At 42.8% G+C, this 22,742-nt stretch overlaps 1 protein-coding gene across 1 annotated transcript in view; it reads left to right on the top strand.

The window, feature by feature from the left end:
• LOC117820133 (immunoglobulin superfamily member 3-like) overlaps positions 1 to 22,742 on the top strand; it is a 90,721-nt gene that overhangs the window by 1,992 nt on the left and 65,987 nt on the right. The window contains 1 exon segment of the mRNA XM_034693802.1: positions 20,076 to 20,456. Within this exon segment, the coding sequence (XP_034549693.1) occupies positions 20,076 to 20,456 (381 nt within the window).

Below are 22,742 nucleotides of genomic sequence, written 5' to 3'. Positions count from 1 at the left end.
AGTCAGGCCCATTGGAAGCCCCCACTTGGCACAAAAGGATTACCCGTCTGCCGTGCTTCACGTCCCCCCATCAGAAGCCACTTTCATGAGGATGGAGGACTGTGAAGGATGAAAATGTGTGATTTGGTATTACATAGAAGAGTTAACAGTCACAATATCTTCAGTGTGGGCTGGAGTAAGGGAGGGTTTTTTCATATTATGTAATAATGATGAATCACATGTTTAAATAGGAAGCAGTGTGAGGTGGTGAGGAACATTCTCAGGTGTTGGGATGGAGGAGGATTTGTTATGTGGTTGTGTTTGTGTGGATTATTGGCACAAACCACAACTCATGGCCTCCTGATGTGTTGCCAGCGTTATTGTCGGCGTTTGACTGGCAATTCTGTGAAATGATGAAAATAAGTCTTCGAGAATTGACAAATTAGTTGAGTGACAGAAAAAATATTGGCAGTATTTCTCTCAGTATTCTCTTGTCGTGAACAGAAATGGCCAAATTCTTCAGCTCTAGCTTTCTAAGTGTGAATATTTTCGTCATGACAGTAAACTGATTTTCTGTAGGGTTCAGCTGCTGGTCATACAGAAAAGACATCTGAAGATGTCACATTAGGCTCGAGGACTTTTATACTTCAGACAATAGATCTTAAGATCAAATGAATAAGAAAATAAGTGAAAAAATCAAAAGAAGGAGAAAATACAGCTTTCAGTTTCAAGTGGTGCACATTTCTAATCGAGTTGTCTGCAATGTTGCATGAATCTCAGCCTTTATTTAACGCAAACAGCAATATATACCCATGTGCCATCTGTACGCTATCATAACACAGTGGCAGAAGGCTGATCTTATTTTGAAAAGTAGAGCTGCTTCATTTTTAAATGCCATGATTAAGAATACATCTACTCTCCAGCCATGTATTATTTGTGCCAGTGTATTAATAACACATCACAACAGAATGTACGTCTATATTTTGGCATATCATTACTCTATCCCTGTCAGAGTCTGCATGTTGGAGCATCTGTGCTCTTGTATGATCAGCTGTCTGAGTCCGTGTCAGCAGCCATGTGTGTTTGCACTTGCATTTGCTTGTAAAAAAAAAAGAAAGAAAGGATAAAACAAAGGTGGATGACACCTGCATGTGTTCGACAGAGACTGTATCAGTCATTGTTAAGCCCAGAGGTGCCACTTACGCAAGTCTTCAGCAGGCAAATCTTATTTATGCTGCTGAGTTTGCAACCAGGTGTGATAGAGTGAGTGTGTGTGCGTTTTTGTGGCACTGGGGGTATATGATAAAAAACGTATAAAAAGAGTTGCCTGAAGGAAGCAGTGTTTATTAGCTTTAGAGGCAGGATGTCTTCCTCTCCCCCACAGAGAGTGAGAAAGATGTCATGCCTTTTGTGTGATGCCACACAGAGTGCTTTTTGGGGCTTGTGTGCGTCTGTCTTTGTAGGAGTGTGTTTGAAACAGGCAGCCTAAACCTAAAGTACTCAAGACATCCCAGTTTATGTAACGAAATTGAAATGTAATATGTGCGTGGCTGCCTGGTTTAACTGTGAAATGCCTGAGTGGTTTCCATTTGCCGGGCTGACAAGGGAGCAGCCTGCAGACACACAGGTTCAGACGAGCTGCCACTGGTTTCAGTTTATCGGCTGGTCTCAGAGCAGCTACACCTTTTTGTATGGAGGGGAAATCTTAAAAGCTTATGTCTGACAAGATGCACCTTCTGCCATGTGTGGTTATTCGCGCCCTCGTCATGATGTGATGTTTTTATTTTTATCTGCGGCTGCCAACTCTAGAAGGAAGGGTGCTGTTTTCACCCTGTTCACACTCTATGTAAAGATGTTCTGCATGAATTTGCACAATCCTTTGTCAGATGGTTGAACCGAGGGATAAATATTTCATAAGGTTTTGCTGGCAGTTGGGTGTGGCAGTGGGTGTGGTCTATTATTCCGAAGGACACTAACTAGAGTGCCTACAGTTCTGTCTATTTTTGTATTATATATTTGTATTTGCATTCATTCATTCAGTCTTTAACTCTGCTCATTGAAGTTCTGTTGATAAAAATAAAAGTTTGAAGGCACTGTAAGTAACTTTTATCTTCTGTTGATTCTGGTGACCTCTTTCGAGGTGAAGACTGCATTTCCCATGAGCACCATCCCCCACTGCTTCTGTGTCCTGTGTGTACATGTGTGGGATGATGTGCACCATTGTTGCACCATCACATGCATTTGTTGTGGAAGCAAATGAATGGAACATAGATCTTCTATTTGAACTACTTTTCTTTTATCAAGACAACTTTCTGTAGGTTTCAGAGTGATGAGGTAATGTTTTGTATTGTAGCGATTTAAAATGAACTGTAATGTAACAACGAGAAAACTCTCTGAAGTTGCACATGATGGCATAAACACTCCATCCTGTCCGTAGCCATTTTGCTTTGCTACCCAGAAAAACCCTGGTTGAGGAGCTTCTCTTTGTCATTTGGCGTTTGCTTCTCCACTTTCTGCCATGAGTAGAAAACATTAGGTAAAGAAAAAATATCTAAAGATAACCCTTCTCCTGCTTGCTGACTTCCTTCTCTCTGACAAACATTACCAGAGGAGTATAAACACAGCTACCACCGGAGAAGTTATCAAAACAACTCAACTTTTTTAGTGGAAAATGTGACCTGCACATGGGCACTAAAATTCAATATAAAGATATCTTAACCCTGATAATGTTACTTTAATACGTAGGTCATGAAGAAGCGTCGGCACAAGAGCAAGACTATATCAGAATCGGTCAAAACAACTCACTGCATCTTTAAAGTAGTTGCAGCAACACAGTAAAACTTTTCACGCACACGCAGACAGAAAGTAAAACTGTCTCAACATAATTGGAAGAATCAAACAAGGTGACAGTACAAATTAGTTCATTTGCATTTTATACCTAACAATAGCAACTATTTTTTTTCAAAACTTCAGTGCTTCTGAAGAAGGCCAGCACTTCAAACCACTTTAGCAAAGATCGATTGTCGAGCGGTGTTGTGACGGTTGTCGCGAATGCTTGAAAGTGCTTGAATACTTGAGCGATCCAATTTTCCATTTGAGACACAAAGTCGTTAGAATGTCTGCATCAGGGAATGTGAACAAGTTTATAATTAACACTGAGAGAAATTAAAACCCTCATCTAGATGACTTTGTGGACTTCGCTAATTGCTGTCTAGTTTTTTGATGTATTTACAAGAATACAAGTAGAGTGTCAAGATAAGAACAGTGAGTGTTGAAAAAACTTGATACAAGGAAGTGTGATTATTTTCTTGGTCTAATGAACTTTTTATGGTCGTAGGTATCTTGAGGTCAACTCCCAGGCATCTCAAACTTTCTCACCATTCAAACTTTTCAGCACCACACCTCAATGCCCGCCCCAGCCTCTCCTCTGTCACATCTAAGAATGACAGCTGAAGCCCCACGCCCCAGAATCAAGGGGATTTCGGCTTCTGTGTGGCCACGCCGACCTTCCGTTTTTGGTGTGCGCCTTCACTCAGCTGTTCCACACTGGGAATGCTTTCCATGTGTCTGTAAGCCTCAGCTGACACTAGAGAGAGTGCCGTCTAGACAGTGACACCAAATGCAATAACTCACCGTCTCGCTGTTTGTATAGCTGATGCAGAGCTATGTATATGCCATAGAGAAGTTTGCTGTGAGTGCATGTGATCATCCCAAGTTGTGTTACTCATTATTTTATACCTCCAGCACTAAGAGAGGACCTACTTCTTCTCCCTGTTAGGGGAAATGAGGGCTCCTGCAGCTGTCTGATTGCAATGCTGTTTGCTCCCCCTTGTTATTTTCTGCGCCTACTACGCTCTGTGCTTGCGTGCACACTTGTTTGCATCATAAGCACCAGACCCACGTCTCTGTGTGTACACCCATGACAAGACGCCTTTTGTGCTATTGTTTTTTCATATCATAACACTGTTGACTCAACTGACAAAAACCTAACAACAAAAGAGAAGAAGAAAGACTGTCAGCTTGGCTACCATCCATCAGCCAAGCGGCTGGTTTCAGTAAATATTCATTAAAGTCGGGATGTGGAATGAAAACTCGGGGCCATCTTTGGGTCAGGACTGAAACGGCTTATTAGTTGGAAATCAATAAGACTGGATAAGGAGAGTGTGTTTTCTGCTAGAATGGACATGTTTTCCTGGTTGTTGCATGAGGTGCACCTCAAGGCAAGTCAAGCCCTAGTTACTGTTGTCTACTTCCCTCAGGGCAAGCAATCAGCCTTTAATATAGACTTCACAGTCAGCTACAGAAGATCACACCCAACTACCACTGCAGGTTTACAACAGGCACTGTCCTCTGTTATAAGGTTTCCCTCCAATCGCTAGCCTTTCAAAGGTGAGAGCAATAAAACTTTGCCAACAGAGCTTTGGAAAGAGATGAAGGAGAAATGAGAGATTGGACTGACTGACATTTACTGCCAGCAGAGCAGTAAATTAAAAATAAAGTTAGTGGTTGATAATGAAAGCTTGTCTTCTTCTCATGAAGTTTTTTTTTTTAATGATGATCCTCCCCTCTGACCCAGATCTGAGCAGCAGTCTCTCTCCGGTTCACACGGGGGGAGATGAGTGACTCGACTGTGTGAAGTGAAGCAAACTTTGTGAGGGAGACTTCCTGCCTGCTTGCCACAGTGAATCAGGAAAGTGGCTGGAGCCAAAGCAGATTCACAGTCTGCTTTGTGTCTCTTCTTCTTCTTCTTTTTTTTTTTTTTGACTCTGCAGCAGCAGAATCACCTCTGGTTACCCGTCAGGACTCTCTCCCACAGCGCAACAGCGCAGCGTGGCCGAGCCTGCACATGCTTGTCACGCCTCAGATTGTATCTAATGTTTGGCGATAACACAACAGCAACCCTGTAGCTATTCAGTTTGTAAACCGTTTAAAATGCTCTTTTGGATTGATTTGCATACCTCTGCTTCTCCTCTCTCCTCCTCCTCCTCCTCCACTAAATACCCCTTGACCTTCCTCCCCCACTCACTGCTAGAGAATCCTATGCCAAGCTTGCCTCCTCTTCAAAGATCACTAATTAGAAACTGCCCTGAAGTACGACCCAAACTAGATATTTTCATCCTCTGCGCAGTGTCAGATCACATCTACACACATGCCCTGTTTACAAGCACCTTCATCGCCCAGTCTAAAGGCTGAGCCAACCCCCCTTCCCCCTTGAGACTTTGCACCTCCCCCTGCTGCTGTTTGGTGTTTGTAGTGATGATGACCATCCTGCGAGAGAATACCACTTTACTCCTCCACACACACACACACACACACACACACACACACACACACACACACACACACACACACACACACACACACACACACACACACACACACACACACACACACACAAGAGCAACCACAGTCCGCCTGTGAAACCACACTCACTCGCTCCCTGCTTGATTCCACACCCAAGCAGATCCCACGCTGGTGGGATACACACCAGGCGAGGTAACTATGGCGACAGTGCTCCCCACCTGCACACTACCGTTCCATATTCAGTCGCACACACTTAGCTCGGCACGGCGCGCACATCCAGAAGTGTGTGTCTACGGCACATGCATGTTTTAAAATGGCTCTTATGCAATGAGAAAGAGCACTTCACTCTCTTCCATTATGTCCTGTTAATGCACCGCTTTTCCGCTTTCCACCTTAAAACGAAAGAGATGCATGTGTGTGTGTGTGCGTGTGTTTGTGTGTAATTGCTTATGAATAAATGCATGAATTTACAAGCGCATGTCTTTTATTGCCTGAGAGACAAAATGACTGACAATCGTGAGGAAAAGTCCGTTTGAAGTAGGCTAATTAATAGTTAATTAGTTTCTTTTCCGATCTGCAGCTTAATTCACAAACGTGAGAACTGATAACAAAGCTGCCAGTCTCACATAGAAACTAACCACTGTATATAAAGCAGATACAGCTGTCGGGCTTAATTGTTCGCAAGCTCAAGATGGATAACGACCGAAGATGGCTGAGAGTTTTATAGCTTTCACGTTCTTTGACAACAATTAACTCAAACATTCAGTCGACTCTGTTGCGGCATTTGCTCATGACAGGATATTATTAGATGAGCTTTTTATGTATAATGTGTACATCTGTGTGAAAGTTGTGTTCGGAGGAGAAACCACAGTGCTTTGTCATGCAGGCGGGGTGGGGGAGGTGTTTGTGTGTGTGTTTTGAAGGGGGTTGGTGGGGATTGGGGGTTGGTAGGATGAGGTTAGTGGGGTAGCAGGTGTCCTGATGGAGTTAATGGATTCAGGGAAGGGAGTGGATGGAGGCCCCTTGATGAACTGGACTTGTGTGTTTTTATGTGCACATGTGTGTGTGCATGGGTGAACATGAATAAACCAGTTTGACCACTTGCATCTGTAACCACAACACTAACCCCTTTCATCTGCCTCTCTGCTATGTAATAATAAACGGGAGACAAAGAGTGTGAAATGTTTCCCTATGAGAGAATGATTGACTCAGTGAAGGACTAACACAGTCCTGACGCACCTTCTTTTCATCACACACAGTTCTCATATGTCACAGTGAAAGTAAATTGTAGATTTGACAAGTCTGCCCTTGCTCTATATAATAGGTATAATATATTGTTGAAGCTTTTTTACAGTTGTGATGATGTCTTCCATGTCATCGCTTCACACAAAGCCTAAATGTAAGAGAGAAGCACGAACTGTAGGATATAAATTATTCCTTTAGTTAAGTGTCTTCAGTTCAGTGTGTGTATTCAGTGATCTACGGTTGAATTTTAAAGCAGGTTGACAGAGCCATTCATGAGATAAATGATGGAGAGTATATTACATTTTGTTTAGTGCTCTAGATTTCCTTTATGTGCAGCTTTTAATGATGGCTCACATTGTAACTGCTGAGGGAATTTATAGTGTCAACAGATACGATGGTGAGCGAGAACCCTGTCAGCATTTTAATTCTCATAACCACCCATTCACTATACATTATACTGCTTATTATCTGGCTACCAATTAAAAATAACAAGTTGACATAATATTGATTAAAAGATGATTTCGATTAAAAAGATTTATCCATCCCATCCATCCATTATTCTGACCGCGTATCCCGTTAGGGGTCATGGGCGGCTGGAGCCTATCCCAGCTGGCTTCGGACGGAAGGCAGGGTACGCCCTGGACAGGTCGCCAACCTATCACAGGGCAAACACAGAGAGACAGACAGCCATTCACGCACACACTCACACCTACGGGCGATTTAGAGTGACCAATCAACCTGGTGAGCATGTTCTTGGACGACGGGAGGAAGCTGGAGTACCCGGAGAGAACGTACGCATGCACGGAGAGAACATGCAAACTCCACACAGAAAGGCACCTGCCCAGCCGGACCAGGAACCAGGAACCTTCTAGCTGTGAGGCAACAGTGCTACCCACTGCACCACCGTGCTGCCTTATCCATACCAAATCCTTCCAATTCCTCAGTTAACGCTTCCCGAGCACTGAAATCTTATCAGCCTCCTTGCAGGGCAAGTTAGCATTAAACTGAATATTTCAATTCATGGTCAAGATAAAACATTAGCTGGCATATTTGTTACAAATCCTCTTAAGCTGAACTTTTCCACTAAAGGTGACGTTAGCCAAGAGGAACCAGACTTTTGCAGGAATGTTTATGTTGCGATTTCCGTCCTCATTCAGCTTTCCTACTCCTGAACGTCTGAAGCTGACACACTTGTAAACATGAATAAGGCAAAATGTCATAACTTTTAACATTGTTGATATTAACTGTACCACAATGGTTTAATGGTTTGCAGCGATCAGAAAGTAAAAGACTGCTGCTGTTGTCTGGATTGCAGAACAGGATCTTGCTTTACTATTCATCATAAGAGACGGTTGGGGCCCAGCAGCCCCTCAGGCTGCTCTCACATCTGTGCCCGCTAACAGTCATTATTTCTCGACTCTCAGGGCCACCCTGAGACAGACACTAGCACTTTTACCACAGTGTCAACAGGCAGAGATGAGGACCTTTCTTCGGATTGAATTGATATGACGTTTGTGATCAGGTTGTCCCTTGCTTCCGTTTTGTTATTGAGAATAAGGCTGTTTCCGAAATCGCCTACTATACTAGCAGTACGTACTGATATGTCCAAAATTCAGTATGTAGTAAGTAGTATGTGAACAAGAGCAAAATCTGCAGTATGCCAAAACTCCCCGGATGTCTACTGATTCGGGAAATATCTCAGTATGCATCGGACCAGTCTGCCTCGCGTACTGTTTCCCATAATGCACAGCGCTCAACTGCTTTTTCTTTTTCCTCATTTTTTGACGGGAGGAAATCCGTTTTTGGGTGCGGTGAAAGTTATCAAATTACATATAAACCACTTCCTAACTTTTTAAATCATAAATGGATGCTAAATAAGCATTTTATCTATCGGCTTCGCCGTTGTTTACTTCCGCTTTCCGAAACCGGAAATCCAGCGAAGTCTGGCTCAGCATGCTGCATGACAGATCGAACAGAACAGTCATACTACAGACTAAATTCAAACGCAGTATGTAGTAGGCAATACCTACTGCCTACTACATTAGTAAGTAGTATGTAGCAGGCCGTTTCTGAAACAGCCTAAATCACTGTTGTTATGGGGATGGACTAATTAAAGTCCAGTATTAAGCACAGCCTTGTTATAAGTAAGAAAACTTGTTAATAATGTACACTATAGTATTGAGGTATTGCCAAAATGTATTTTGATTCAAGAGTAGTTCTCCTTTTTGTGGGTCTATGTGTGACTTGGCCTCTCCTGGCATTGCTCTTTCTTGTGTCTGTAGGCGTTGTACAATTGCATAAATGATATTAAACTCTAAATTTGTTATCGTAGCTCTTTAGACAGAGGCTAAACAGGGTCATAGCTCAGTGCTATCCATCTGCAGCTTCTTGCTGTCTTCCTAATGTAGTATTATCAATACATAATAGAGTTGGAAAGTAACTGTCTCCATATATAAAAACAATTTTTAGCCTTTAATTAGATTTATAAATCCAGATATCTCTGGAGTTAGCCGCCATATGTGACTATTGTATGCTAACTCAGTTACGTCTCTGCACACACTCTTCCTGTTGACTATCACTACACTCATGCAAAGCTGAGCATTGTCATCTAATCATTCTAAAATTAAGTTTTTAAGGTAATCATGTTTATGCCTTCATGTTGAGGGAAATCCATAAAGCCTTGTATAGTCTTTGATAAACAGCAGCTATACTGGATGACCATGGAAGTTTTTTGTCTGGCACAACTGATGAGAACTTTAAAATGATTTGAGGAAATGTTGTTTTAAAAGGTTCGGAGGAAAATTTGTTTGCTAATTATCTTTCTCACATGAACACTTTAGATAAAACGATAAAACTCCAAAGCTGTTTTTCTACTGTGGTCAAACAGGAAGACGAAGCAGCTGAGGGTGTAGGAGGGAGGATGAAGAGGCAGCTGTTCAACAGAGGATAGATTATGATCTCCTCCACGTTGTTGACACTATCGAGAAATGCTGCCAGCTCCGGAAACGGATAGGAGAAAATATGAATCAGCCCACATAGAAAAATCACATTTCTGCTATATCTGCTGCATTGTACATTAACAGTGTAGTGGTGGGCTCAGACATTTAAAGTGTGCAGTAACACATTTACACAGATGTAGAGAATTAGCTTTAAAGACCCCCATTGCTTCCATCCTGGTCTCACCAGCTGTTAAAGCAACAGCACAGGTGGGGTCATGACTGTTTTTGCCCAGGGGTGCCATAAATTAGGTCTAGTTAGCGTAGCGGGAGCAAAGGACGACACGACCCACGTGTGACACAAAGCTAGAGTTCCAGAAAAGAGGAGACTTAGATTTGACTGCTGTGAGTTTACACACTTGGTGACCTGATTTGACCTGGGTCTGTATGTACGTCCAGCCATTAGCAATAAAAACGGGCCGTTTGTACTGATGGTGAAACCGGTCTGCCTGAGCCAGGTTAACTCAATGCCCCAACAAAGCATTACATTTAATGGCGGTAGACCCCATCATTACAGGTGCTAACGGCAGGATTACGGCACCTGTTAGGCTGTTTAAAGGATGGCGGACATCATGCTCATGCATTACCGTTTAAGATGAAATATGCAAAGACAACGGTTATTTAGGGATCGGACAAATTTTTTGGAAAAGTATGACGATATACAGGAAATTTAGATTTAGGAGACGCAACATAATTTTAGGTAACCTACCAGCAATACCGTGAAGTGAATCCTTCCCAAACAACTCTGTTAACAAGTCCTCATCCTTCAACGGGGGGAAAGGCGGTCCTCCACCTGTACCACATTGGTGGTGGTGCTTGTTGCGCAGAGCCGCTTTCATGTTGCTTAATTTATTTTTTAAGGTATTCTACTGTGCGCTCAGAAACACCACTCGCATTGACCCGGTTCAAGATCTGAAGCCAAACTTTCCCTTTCTCCTTATTTGTTATCTTTGACAATTGACTTGCTGATAAATGCTGTTTGTTCATTCTATATTCTTGTAATAAAATGTCCATTTCTTCTGCTGAAAAAACATTTTTTTCTTGATCTTCTCTCAGTCACACCGGTACCGCTCGCCATGTTTATAGTTGTTCTTTAAATGTTGTGAATTCATAGCGAGATAGCTAAGCTTGGCATAAATGACTGGAAATGGATAAAACGGCCACTCTTTGTTATGTCAAGGATGATCATATTTTCTAACCTCCAAGTGGAGACACTTTAATGTCACCACAAACCCACATGTATGAGTTCATGGTACAATGAGAGTTTTCATCTGAGCACCTTTCAAAACCATGGAAAGTGCCTCAGCAGATGAAAAATCATGTCTCAACCAAAACTCACCTCACTGAAATAGTTTGTAACATTGCTACTTCTAGCCTGTGCCCACTGTTTGTGTTAGCTTGTTTTATTATGACTATGTATGTTAGCGTTTCCACTGGGGGTGACTTAAAATGGCTGCTGTTTTACCTGACGCTATGCAGCAGGTCCTGTCGGTGTGAAAAGCTGGGCTAGCTAAGCTGGTTAAAAAAGGAACAGCCTTGGCAACAACAGTTATCAACATGAACAGACAAATCAGTGTTGCAAGCATGGTGCCTTGTTTTGGTGTTTCAATTGTTTAAAACCGGTACATGTAGGTTTTTCACAGATACTTATTGGGACTCGGGACACAGAGCTAAAGAGCAGGACAGTCCTGGTCAAACCAGGACGTATAGTCACCTTAGTTCTGTCCTCAGCTAACCCAATAACTTTCTATTGATGAATGCTAACTTTCTGAAGTTGCTAGCTTTTCCGCTTAGTAGCTAAGACTGCATTTAACACGTAGCCTGTTCTTTGTAAAATAAGTGTTCATCAATTAGCTTAGAAATTGCTTGAAGGTAAAAGCTGCTTTCCCTCTCAACTGTTTATGCTAGCTATAGTTGATAGCTGTAGCTTCGTATCAGCTCACACTTTTACAAGGTCTCAGTCTGTTCATATAACTCTCACCGACTCACTGAGTGTTCAAGTGAGAGGGGAAGAGCATAAGATACAGATTTCACATGTTAGCTTTTTGTACCCTGAGATAGTGGGCGTTTCATAGAGAGCAGAGAGATGTGCTCTACATTCTTGTACTGTACATGTACATGTCTGTTTCTTCATGTTTGGTTCTCCCTTTGCCCTCCAGCTATATTTCCAGCTTTCCAAGGCGTTGAAAAGCATGATGGGGAGTCTTCCTCGACACTGCTAGCTTACAAAAACTCCCTCTGTGAATTTCTCCTTCCATGTAACCGTCTTTATCTCGTAATCCCTGTATCTTTAGCCCTGATATCACTTGGATCACTTTACTTGAGCTATACAAAGATAGAATAGGGATGTACAGTATATCCTCTTCAGCTTCCCACTCTCTGAACGCTCATGAACTCTCTTTTGTTCTCGCTCTGATTAGAGCTGCGTGGATGTAATGTGCAGTTGTTGTAAGTGTTCGTCAGCTGTTGTCTAACTGGCCCTCTAATGGAAGTCCGAACACTTACTCTCTTTTCTCTCTCTTTGTCGCTATGTTAGACTCTCACTCAGGGAGATTTGCACCTGCTATCCTGCTGGCAAACTTCCAGCAGCAAGGAAGTTCTCTTTTAAATACTGAAAATCATTAAGCCCTTTCTTTAGCATACAAGGAATACAGTCTTTCCAGCCAGCTGGATAAATCAGGCAGTGGATATTACATTTTGCTGAAGGTTTTGAAGCTGGAGAAAGGGTCAGAGGTCCTTAATGACAGGCCCGGTTAGACTGATTTCATTCTCACACCGATGATTATTATCGCTGCGGGAAGGACAAGGAGGAGAAAAAGAGCAAGAGCATGAGACCTGAATTGTAATATTTGTTGCTGTCTGGGACCGATCAGTAAAAAAAAAAAAACAAGAATCAGGGGAGCATGAGGACAAAAAGATGTGAATCTTCATTGCTGTATAACAAGGTTTACATCACGATGACATGCTGTGATCTGTACTATGAGTGAGCAGCTAAGTAATCACTTTCTTGGTCTAGGATAATGACTTATATGTCAGATTTTGATGATTAATCAGAGAAAACACGATGAAGCAGACACAGGTTTATTTTGTTGCTCAATTTAAGGAAACAGGCTTGATTCATGCCGATCCACACTCATATCCCCTCTAAATGTTAGCGTTTCCTTTGCATGAAAATGTCTCCTCTTTCTACCGCTTTCATCTTCCTCCCTCCAGTTCTTCCTCATATTGGAATCTCTCTGTCTCCCTCGCACTCGTGCTCTCTCTGGTAATGATGTTAACAGGGTCAAATGCTTTCAGGGGCCTAGAGGGAGACAGGCAGTGTTTTTTGGGGGGGGGGGGGAATTGTTAACCAGCACTAAGAAGAGTGAAGATACTCGTATGTTCTTCATCTTCCCGCCGCGTTTATTTCTCTCTGTCACAAGCATGTACAGCACAGAATCCAAGTACACTTTTATATTCACTTAGTTCTTTACATTTTTGTGGTGTTCAGCCCCCTAGAGGTAGCTGCTGTTTTCTCTTAAGCTTCCTCTCTCTCGTCTTCTTTTTTCTCTCTCCTTTCACCACATCATCCTTTGGTTCCCTCATTGCTACCTCGCTGCTGAGAATCTTCACACGATTTCAGATCTGTGTGATCAGTCTGAACGTCCCTTAGGGAGGGAGGACATTGACTCGGCCTATGTTTCTTACGTCTGGCATGCGTGTTCACCATCTCATATTTAATTCAAAATTCACCAGCTCGTGGTTACTTTAGTTGCTCTGCTCTTCAAATTTCCCTGAAAGTTTTTGGAGTGGAAAAGTTTGAGTCTCTTGCACACCAGCAGGGGTGAGCAGCACTAGAACCACAACATTTGGTTCAAAGCAAAAGCCAAGCAATGCGAGGACGAAAATCAACAGTGTTGATATAGTTCAAGATATGCTCTGGGTTTCAGATCTGAAGTACTTTCCCGTCACAAAATATCTAAAACCTGTGGAGAAAAATGTTATGTAAACCTCATATAAGTTGAAATGATGATGCCAGGGAAGTGTAGATGGTAAGGCAGAAACCTCGAGCAGCTGGAGTCTGGCACGTCCGTAGCAGCAGGACGTCTACGGCAGGGACTCAGAGAAACCTATGAGACTTGGAGCTCAGGGACTCCAGGTCTATGGTTAGTGACTTTCAATGGGACAGGGAGAGTTAAAACAAGTGATGAGGGATGGGGAGATAAGATCCCAGTGTGTCAGTTTGCCAGTTCCCCCCCGGCAGTCTAAGCCTAAAGCAGCATAACTAAGAGCTGGTCAAAGCCTGAGCCAGCACTAACTATAATCTTTATCAAAAAGGAAAGTTTGAAGCCTAATCATAAAAGCACAGAGGGTGTCTGCCTCCCGCACCCTGACTGACAGATGATTCCAAAGGAGAGGGGCCTGATAATAACTGAAGAATCTTCCTCCCATACTACTTTTAGAGACTTTAGGTACGACAAGCAGGCCTACATGCTGGGAGCGCAGCATTCTAGAGGGGTAACAGGGCACTATGAGCTCTTTAAGATACAAAGGTGCCTGACCATTAAGAGCTTTGTAGGTATAAATGTGTTTCTCTACATTTATAGTATGCATTGTGAACCATGATTTGTGATTTGATACACTGCCCACCTCTTTGCAGAAGTTTATATAAAATACAGGAGAGACAGCTCTCTGAGTTTTGACTCTTTATTTCATCACAAGCCTCTTAAAGTCTATAAAAAAATAGTGTTGATTGCTGGTGGTAACACTCCATAACTCATCTATTTTTCCACTTCGGGAATACGTGGGTAAGATTTATTCAGAATCAATTGACACAAGCCAGGCAACATTGGCAAACAACTGCGTAACTGCCAACAGATTCTGATACCAGTGTTGGCAAATCCTGATTGGTTCATGCAGCGTGACATCATCTTTTCTAAATGAGTGTCTCACACATCTAACTTGTGAAAAAAACACAGAGAAAAACTCTGACTCAGAAATCTGTTGTGAAATAACTGAGTGTTCCAATCTGAGCAGGACATTTTGTGTTTTATCTTCAACCAGAAACTCAAGCAGTCAAAGCAAAAATCTGACCAATGAAAAAAAAGTGCTTTATGTGTTTGGAGATAAGGCACTTCAAAAGACCTTTTAAAAAAACTAACTGGCCACTTAAAAAATGTTGGCAAATATGAACATTTCTACATGTTTTTCAGCATGCAAGTGAATAATGTTACTAAAGCAGACCGTGCATCAAGTCTCAAACTGTCAGTACAGTTTTTTCCAAAAGAGGGAAAGAGAACTTACATTTTTTCCCAAATGCATCATAATTAAAAACGTAGGTTTGGTCCAATGTTTGAGGTTTTGCTACTGTATTAATGCAAAGTATCAGCTCAACCTATTTGTCATATCCTTCTTAGATCCCCTCTGTTTGTGTGTGTATGTGTGAGTGTCTAAATCCACACAAAATCATAGTAAGTACAGTTGATGGACAGCTCCAATGCTCCACATTAGCACATCTTCTCACCGCCGTGGTTGTCCTCTGTATAACTTCCCCCCTGCAGTGTTTTTATTATACACCTTCTAGGTGTATAATTATCATGTGTCACAGAACGCTGATGATGCGAGTGGTGGGCATGAATGCTAGTGGCCTTGCTGCCGTTTCCTCTGAGAATAAGACACTGACCACGAATGATTGGATTAGTGTTTAACCCCCCTTCCACTTAGCATAATCCTCTTTGCAGATTTCCCAGCTTATGTGTGTGTGTCTGTATTTACATGTATGTGTGTTTGTGGGTGTGTGTGTGTGTGTGTGTGTGTGTGTGTGTGTATGGAGTCATTTTCTTCCTTTGCTCTGTAGGCACCTGCTGACGAATAGTGAGATCGTAGAGGGAGTTTGTCCGTGGTCATTCAGCATCATCTGACATGGGACGTGTGTTCCAAGTGTTCAGTCAACAGTCTGTGTGGGAAGGAGCCACCGGCAGCAAAGATGAGAGATGAGACACAAGCCAGAGAGAGAAAGTGAGGGTAGGAGGAAGAGAGGGAGACATCCGCGGTATGCAGAGATGGAGATGAGTGTTAATAATAGAAAATTTGAGGCCTTGTTGAGCAAATACGGGCACTCTGCGGTCGAGGCGGCGCAGCCTGAGGTGAAGAAGTGGGCGAGGTTCCGGGCACAGGGATTATCGTGGAAGAGTGGTGGAATATAGAGCGATCAGTTTGAGGTCTGCAGGGTTTGGTATGTCATTGTCAGCCTTTTCTAAACAGCCTGCAGAGCGATGGGCACTTTGAAGTTTCACAGAGCTGCTTAAATCCTGCCTGAAAAGACGCAGGGAACCGCGAGGCATAGAGAAGAGACAGGAATATTTATACTGAGGGAGGGAGAGCGGAGGGGCAGGACGACGGAGAGGATTGATGGAGGGTGAAACATGGAGGAATGGAGGGTAATCAGAAGTAAGGGGGAGGAGGCAGCTGGTTTTCAGGATGATGACGAGAGACAGGCGAGCAGAGGAAAGCTCTTAGTGCAACCAACACAGTGCGAGTGGTAGGCTCTTTTTTTTTAAGGATGAGTAATATGTTTCCAGCAGTGCCAGATGAGTGGCTGCAACATGAGAAGCGGTGATGCAGCGGTAGGTACAGCTCTGACCTGATCTGAGCAGGATGTGGGTAGACTGGGTGCCGCCAGATTAGCACACTGACATCACGGGAAACAAGGAAGCAAAGCCTGAGTCAGAAGTGATGGAGGAGTCTTACCTAGTGTGTAACCTGCTCGGCCAGTTTCTGGCAGCATACTGTACCTTTAAGTTTCTGGGCCCATGTCAGTTTGAAATTCAACGGGTTTTCGGTGTTTGCTTTGTGTGGAAGTCCCCACATTTTAAGCAGATAAGATGTCAACTTAGGCAAAGTCTGCTAACCCCTTTTAAAATAAAACTTCCTCAGTTATCCAACAACTTTTAAATACAGCTTAACTTGACAGATATTGATTATTACTCTTACATTTGTGCAGAAGAAGTGCCACAAAATGTGTTGCTTTATGCAGCAAGCCTGCATTAAAAATGTAAAAGTGCTTTTGGGAAATATTAATAAGCACAGAATTATTCAAAATACATTCACAGCCGTGGTCGACTGCCCTTATCATTTTAAGCCTTGTACATTATTCCTTTAACATCCCTGTAGGGACATTTCTGGTTTGGTTTTGTGACACTACACTGATCGTAGCATACTTTATATTTGTTTGTTGTTTCATCCACCAGTATAATATTTTATGATTGTCTTGCAGTAACTGAGAAGCAGCTGATAAGAAGATGTAGAGCCACATGGCCATTTTAAAACACTTTCCTCTACCCTCGACAAGAGTCTGGATTTTAAAGTTGCTGCATTCATGAGTAGAGTTTAAGCGCCGATTAGTCCTAAGGGGGTCTTTAGGGAGAAATCAAGCCATAAGGAATGTTTACTTTAATCGGTTTTCACTTTGCTTTGCTACTGTGACTGCATTCAAAGCAGAAGAGTGAGACAAATCCAAGTTTTGTTAAGATTTTATAAGCACATGGGTGGAAATGTGTTTGGAAAAAAACAGTCAGAACAGACAACAAACCTGAGGCTGCGAACGGAAATTAATGGAGGGAAATGATACTAATGTGAACACGATCCAAAAAGACACACAGAGTCAGGCGTGCTCGCACACTCACACACACGTACATCGGTGTAAATGGACTCAAACTAATATCAGTGAATGGAAGTCGGGGGTGTAGTGGAAGTGTAAGAGAAGTTACTATGAGAGAAGAGAGGATGTTGAAGTTAAAAAGCTGTTCTGGTGAATTATTAATGCTGAGCATTGTGCCCTAAGACATAGCTACTTACAGACTTTTTCTCTCTCTCTTACATATACACACATATGTATACACACACACTTAAACACAGCTGCAATCCCCAGATGCTTATGAAGACAGGAAACATCGTACTTGTCCGTCTGTCTGGATTCGGGTGGGGGTATGTGTAGTGCTCTGTTGTCTCCGGCCCTGATGAGAGGGACGTTTGTAGTTGTTGGCTGAATGGTGAGTGCTGTGTGGGTTTGCACTGATGTGCTTGTGCATGCATCCATAGGGTTAAGGCAAGACCCACATATGCTGTGTGCCTAAATATAGGCTACAATGGAACAAAAGGAACTTATAGTTGCAATCAGTCCTCTTTCATAGGGGTTGAAATAGGATCCACTCTCATGTAACTCCAATACTCATGGGTCACAGTTAAACTTATGAACTACCGAAAAAAACTAACAAAGCAAGTCTTATTTATTCCACATGAACGCAACATTAGATAACACAATAATCAAAGTTATCTTTCCTTAAGTTCTGCTCTTCTAGTTTGTTTTTTAATCATAGAAATTGAATTAGGGCAGTCTAAACAGATTAATCACAGAATATCAATAGTTAATTGTGCTTCATTTTACTTTAGGAATCCATGATATGCATTACAAAGCAGTTTTTAAGTTTGTATTAGCAATGTAAAGCAATTCTTATCAGTGTCTTGATTTGGGAATCAAATTAATCCAATAAAATGTACTTTATTATCTTGACTTTGAGATTTGTTATTCAAATACATGCCGCACTGCTTTACCAGTGTGGTCTGAAACCATGATTTAGAGGCATGAGACAGCTTTAAAGTGCTTACTCTGTGAAATACCGTGTTTGTTTTTATCACTTATAAAGAATAACACTGTAACATGTTTAGAATATATAGAAGTGCATGTCAAATTGTCCAACCAGTGGCAAGATGATGGGCAGTTACTCCCAGATGATTTTGCTTATACTGACCTCCAGTGATCTAAGGATAATGTGACAGCATTTGCACTCTTCAGGAGTTCCACTTTGGTGGCTTTTTCATTTTTCTCAGACAGGTCCTGTATGGGTGAAACTGTTGTTCCCTGCGGCAGTAAGGCATGACTGGTCTCAACTTGCGAACTCTGAGGATGTCCCTGAGATCCACGTTTTCCACAATGTTGACTGGCCTGCATTCAGTTGCTGACCATTTATCAAGTAACGTCATTGCTTTGGTTGAGTTTCATCCACAGGCTTTTGTGCGAGCACACACTCCCCAATATTGCTCTGCAAGCTATTGTGATGTGGTTGCACCTGTATGCCTATCTCTTAGGAGATAGCTCAAACTAGACCCTCATGAAATTGTGTGATGGTGTCATTGTTTTCAATCATGGCAGCAGAAGAACTATAGAGTGCCAAAAGGGACAAAAAAATGTAGCTAATAAACTTTAAGGTGTTAGTTTTGGACCTTGATCGCATTTTGACCATAGAGGGCCGTTAGCCTTTTTGCTAACAGCTACAGGGTGCCCACCAGTCAATCACGTCAGCCATGTCCTTGTGACGTCTTCCAAAATATAGAGTTATAAAGAAATCCCCCCCGTACAGTGTGTGCTGATTAGAGAAATTAGCTACTCAGTCAGACTGTGAACTTATTTATTATTGCTGCAAAGATCGTCTTTTTTGAATGGGTGTGTATCTGGTTTCCGGTGGTTCTTCAGCCAGCCTCAAGCGGACTCTCAGTAAATTGCAGTTTATAACACTTCCGCATAGGCTTCATATTTTAAGACCGGAGGTTGCCGCTTGGTTGACACTGACAGCCCTTAATACTTTTATGTACCTAAGGAAAATAAACAAGTGTTTGTATCAGTATTCCTTGGAGAATTATGACCGCATACCCAGACACCCATTCACACACTGACGTTCATGCCAAGCAACATAATGTTAGTTCAAGGACACTTAGACCAAAGGAACTGGGGAGCGAATCATAATTGATCAGATTAGTGGATGACCTGCTGTATCTGAGCCCCAGTCACCCCTCTCAAATGAAAACTATTCTAAATTACCTGATACACAGGGCAGGTTTAGCTGTTTTGTTTCTGAACTATTAATCTGTTTTTAATCTGAAATCTGAGCACATCTTTATTTGGGAATCCTAACAAGCATTAAATATTACAGATGCCTGGGGCAGAACAGTGCTTATTATCCATTAGAAAAAAAACACCTGCCTCATGTACAGTTTGACTCGCATAACAAGCCCTGCTGACCCGTGTTTACACGCTCACGCTGACCTCTCACCTGACTCCCAGATGTCTGCCTTTCTCCTCATTGTGATACAGCTGCAGTACTCTGCGTGTGGTGAAGGGTTAACATGGGAGTGCGTGTAATAGCACTGAGCATGATTGTATGGCAGCTGTTACAAAGTATCGCTGTGACTGTTTGAAGTGGTTAGTGATGTTCAAAAACTGTGTGTGCATGTGTGCGTGTGTGCGTGTGTGCGTGTGTGTGTGTGTGTGTGTGTCAGGGCACCTCAACCTCAGTAAGCCCTCTGAGGAATGCTTAGCTGCACATGTCACACTGTTTCTGTATTTCCTGGGAGATGTGGGGTGCATAAACTCTGCTAATGCTAAATATTTAAACTGCAGTTTTGTAACCCGTGTTATCTCTTTCCTCTCTGCTTGCCTCCACCCCATCCACCCTCTCCCTCTCTCCCTTCTCTTTGCTTTTCTCTCTATCTCCCTCACTCTTCCTACCTGTGCAGGCGGTGTTGCCGTGGCCCAGAGAGTTGTGACCGTACAAAGCGGACCGTTGATCCGCACTGAAGGCTCCCATGTCACCGTCTGGTGCAATGTGACAGGCTACAAAGAGGGCGTGGAGCAAGACTTTGAGTGGTCCATGTATTTGCCATCAGTGCCAGACCGGGAGATTCGCATCGTGAGCACGGCTCAGCCAAACTACGCCTACGCCGTGTACGCGCAGAGGGCGAACAGTAAAGAGATCTACGTGGAGAGGCTGAGCGGAGACTCAGCGGTGCTCCATATCACCAAAGTGCAGGCCAAGGACCAGGGGCTGTTTGAGTGTTACACGCCAAACACAGACGGACAGTACCTGGGCTCCTACAGTGCACGCACCAACCTCACTGGTGAGTCTATAACCACGCAAACGCAAACTTAAAAACCCTGCCAACACACACATACACCACATGACTGTCACCAGCAAACTATATTAATAGAGTGTGTGAGAAAGCTGGTTTAAGGCAGTGGTGTAAGCACTGACTCATTTGCTATTTGACAATATTTTATAACCTGAAAATCCCACCAGTGAAACAACAATGTATACAGTTTTCAAGGCTTCACTCTTACGTGGTGGTGCTTGTGTTGCCATGCAGCCGCTTATAAGTGTAGACCTTCAGAAAATTAAAATGTACATCCTTTTATCCCAGTGGAAATAAATTGGTGCTCGGCTCAGTTAATTAGTTTTTGGAAGGATAAGAGAAAAAAATTCAGATGATCTTTAGTTGCATTGAGATTTGACATTATTTTAAAGGTTGGAGGTTGACCCCTGAGCTCCTGTTGACCCCTCACACACATTGTGAGTCTTGCAAGTACCCTGTAGCCTTTACAAACCCTTTAAGCACAGTGCACATTGAAAGCATGGTGGCATTGTTGCATTTTACCAAGAAGTAAATCAGAAAAAAAGTGCCCTTGGTCTGATGTGTTTCTTTATCATATATTCAGTTGAATGCACCACATAGCCCAAGCTTTTTGTCAATAAAATGAAACAGGTTTCAAAATCAGATTCTGGGCCTCATGGTTAAGAAAATGCTTCAGTATCGTCTCGTTGTGTCGCTTAATCCAACCCTTATCTACCTGCTTATATGTGCTGCAGACAAGAAAGTGATGTCTTGTTGTTTGAAACTGTTGGTGGAAGTAAAAGCAAGCCTTAAGGTGGAATTAAATCAAATAAAACAGCTCTCAGGTGTTCAAAATCTGGTAGCGAACTGTGCCCTTTTTTGGAGAAGTGTAAGAGGAAGTGTCTGACTAAGTCCCAGCTGTTCTGACTGGGGGAAAACCAAGCCCTCTATTTCCCTATTTTTGTCTTACTCGCACACACGCACACACACACACGCGCACACAAACTTACGTACTTTCTTCCCACATCTAGTATATTCATTCCTTGCCCTGAGGCGTTAAAATCATGTACACAATATGTTTCAAACAGCAGCACTAATTACTGTCTCCTACTCCTACTCCCCATCTCTCTCCTTCTCCGTTTACAGAGACGTATTCAGATTTACCCAACAGGCCTGAACTGTTGAAGTCACAGCTGTTGTGTTTGGGATTCCATTCCCTTCATAACTTCATGCCTTGAGGCCGGCTACGGCTGACCTTAGTCTCAGGGTCAAAGTGTAAATGAAATTCAGACTTGGGGTTGCAATTTGTTATCTGTGTCATAGTGTTTTCAACAGACAGACATCTTTTATTATAGTCCGGCCAAGTCTGCCTCAAGAAACAAAAGTTATAGTGCACTTAACAGATCAATAGGGTTCATTTTGTTATTAAATATGAGTATTAAAAGGGCTCAAGCAGTTGTATTTCCTAGAGCAAGCAGTATGATGTGAATGTGGGTCAAGGCTCAGGCGCAGGACACTGTCAAACGGCTCTGCTGATAGTGCTCTGTATTTATAGCCGTGCGTGTGAGAGCAGAGGTGTTAGGGGACTTTGTTATCTGAACCTCTCTGTGTCTTTAACCTCGTAACCCACTTTTCAGAGGTCAGGGGTACGCAGCAGGGTCCGGGCCAGTCTTTTCTCATGTCATGTCATCCTCGACAGCTGCATGCCTCTTCGGACCGTTGTGGGCAAACAATACCTAGCCTTTTCTCTCCCCCCTCCCCCCCATTTCTCCTCTCCTCTCCTGTCTTTCACCCTGTCATCTGTCTGTCTCCATTCATCATTCGTGGCCTCTTTCTCTAATTTGCTCTTGCTCTGTTGTATTAAAAAAGAAACCTTGAGACGTGATGCAGAGGACACAAGCAGGGAGGAAATGTAGGGGAAGGAGGAAGGATATGAGATAGGACAGGCTGAGTGTTGTGTGTGTGTGTGTGTGTGTGTGTGTGTGTGTGTGTGTGTGTGTGTGGGGGGGGGGGGGGGGGTTAATTGTAGGACTAGAAGGCCGTGCAGTAATCTGTGTCCTGAGCGCTGCATTAAGAAGGCTTACTCACAAGGATGTGTTTCATCCACTGTCACCTCTCTGTACAAAGAGCAAGAGAAGCTTTAACATGGAACTTAATACCTGCTGCCTGAGGAGGAGAACAGTTTCTGCTTTGCACCTGGACACTGCTCTCCCTGATACGATGACGCTGTGTTTTCTATGCCATGTAGTTTCTGTCACAGGGAATCAGACACCTCATTCGTGCGTGTGGTTCATT

The sequence above is a fragment of the Notolabrus celidotus genome, chromosome 10 (genome assembly GCF_009762535.1).
Source record: "Notolabrus celidotus isolate fNotCel1 chromosome 10, fNotCel1.pri, whole genome shotgun sequence".
NCBI lineage: Eukaryota > Metazoa > Chordata > Actinopteri > Labriformes > Labridae > Notolabrus > Notolabrus celidotus.
Note: the sequence above shows the minus strand (reverse complement) of the source record. Positions and strands in the feature narration are given on the sequence as shown.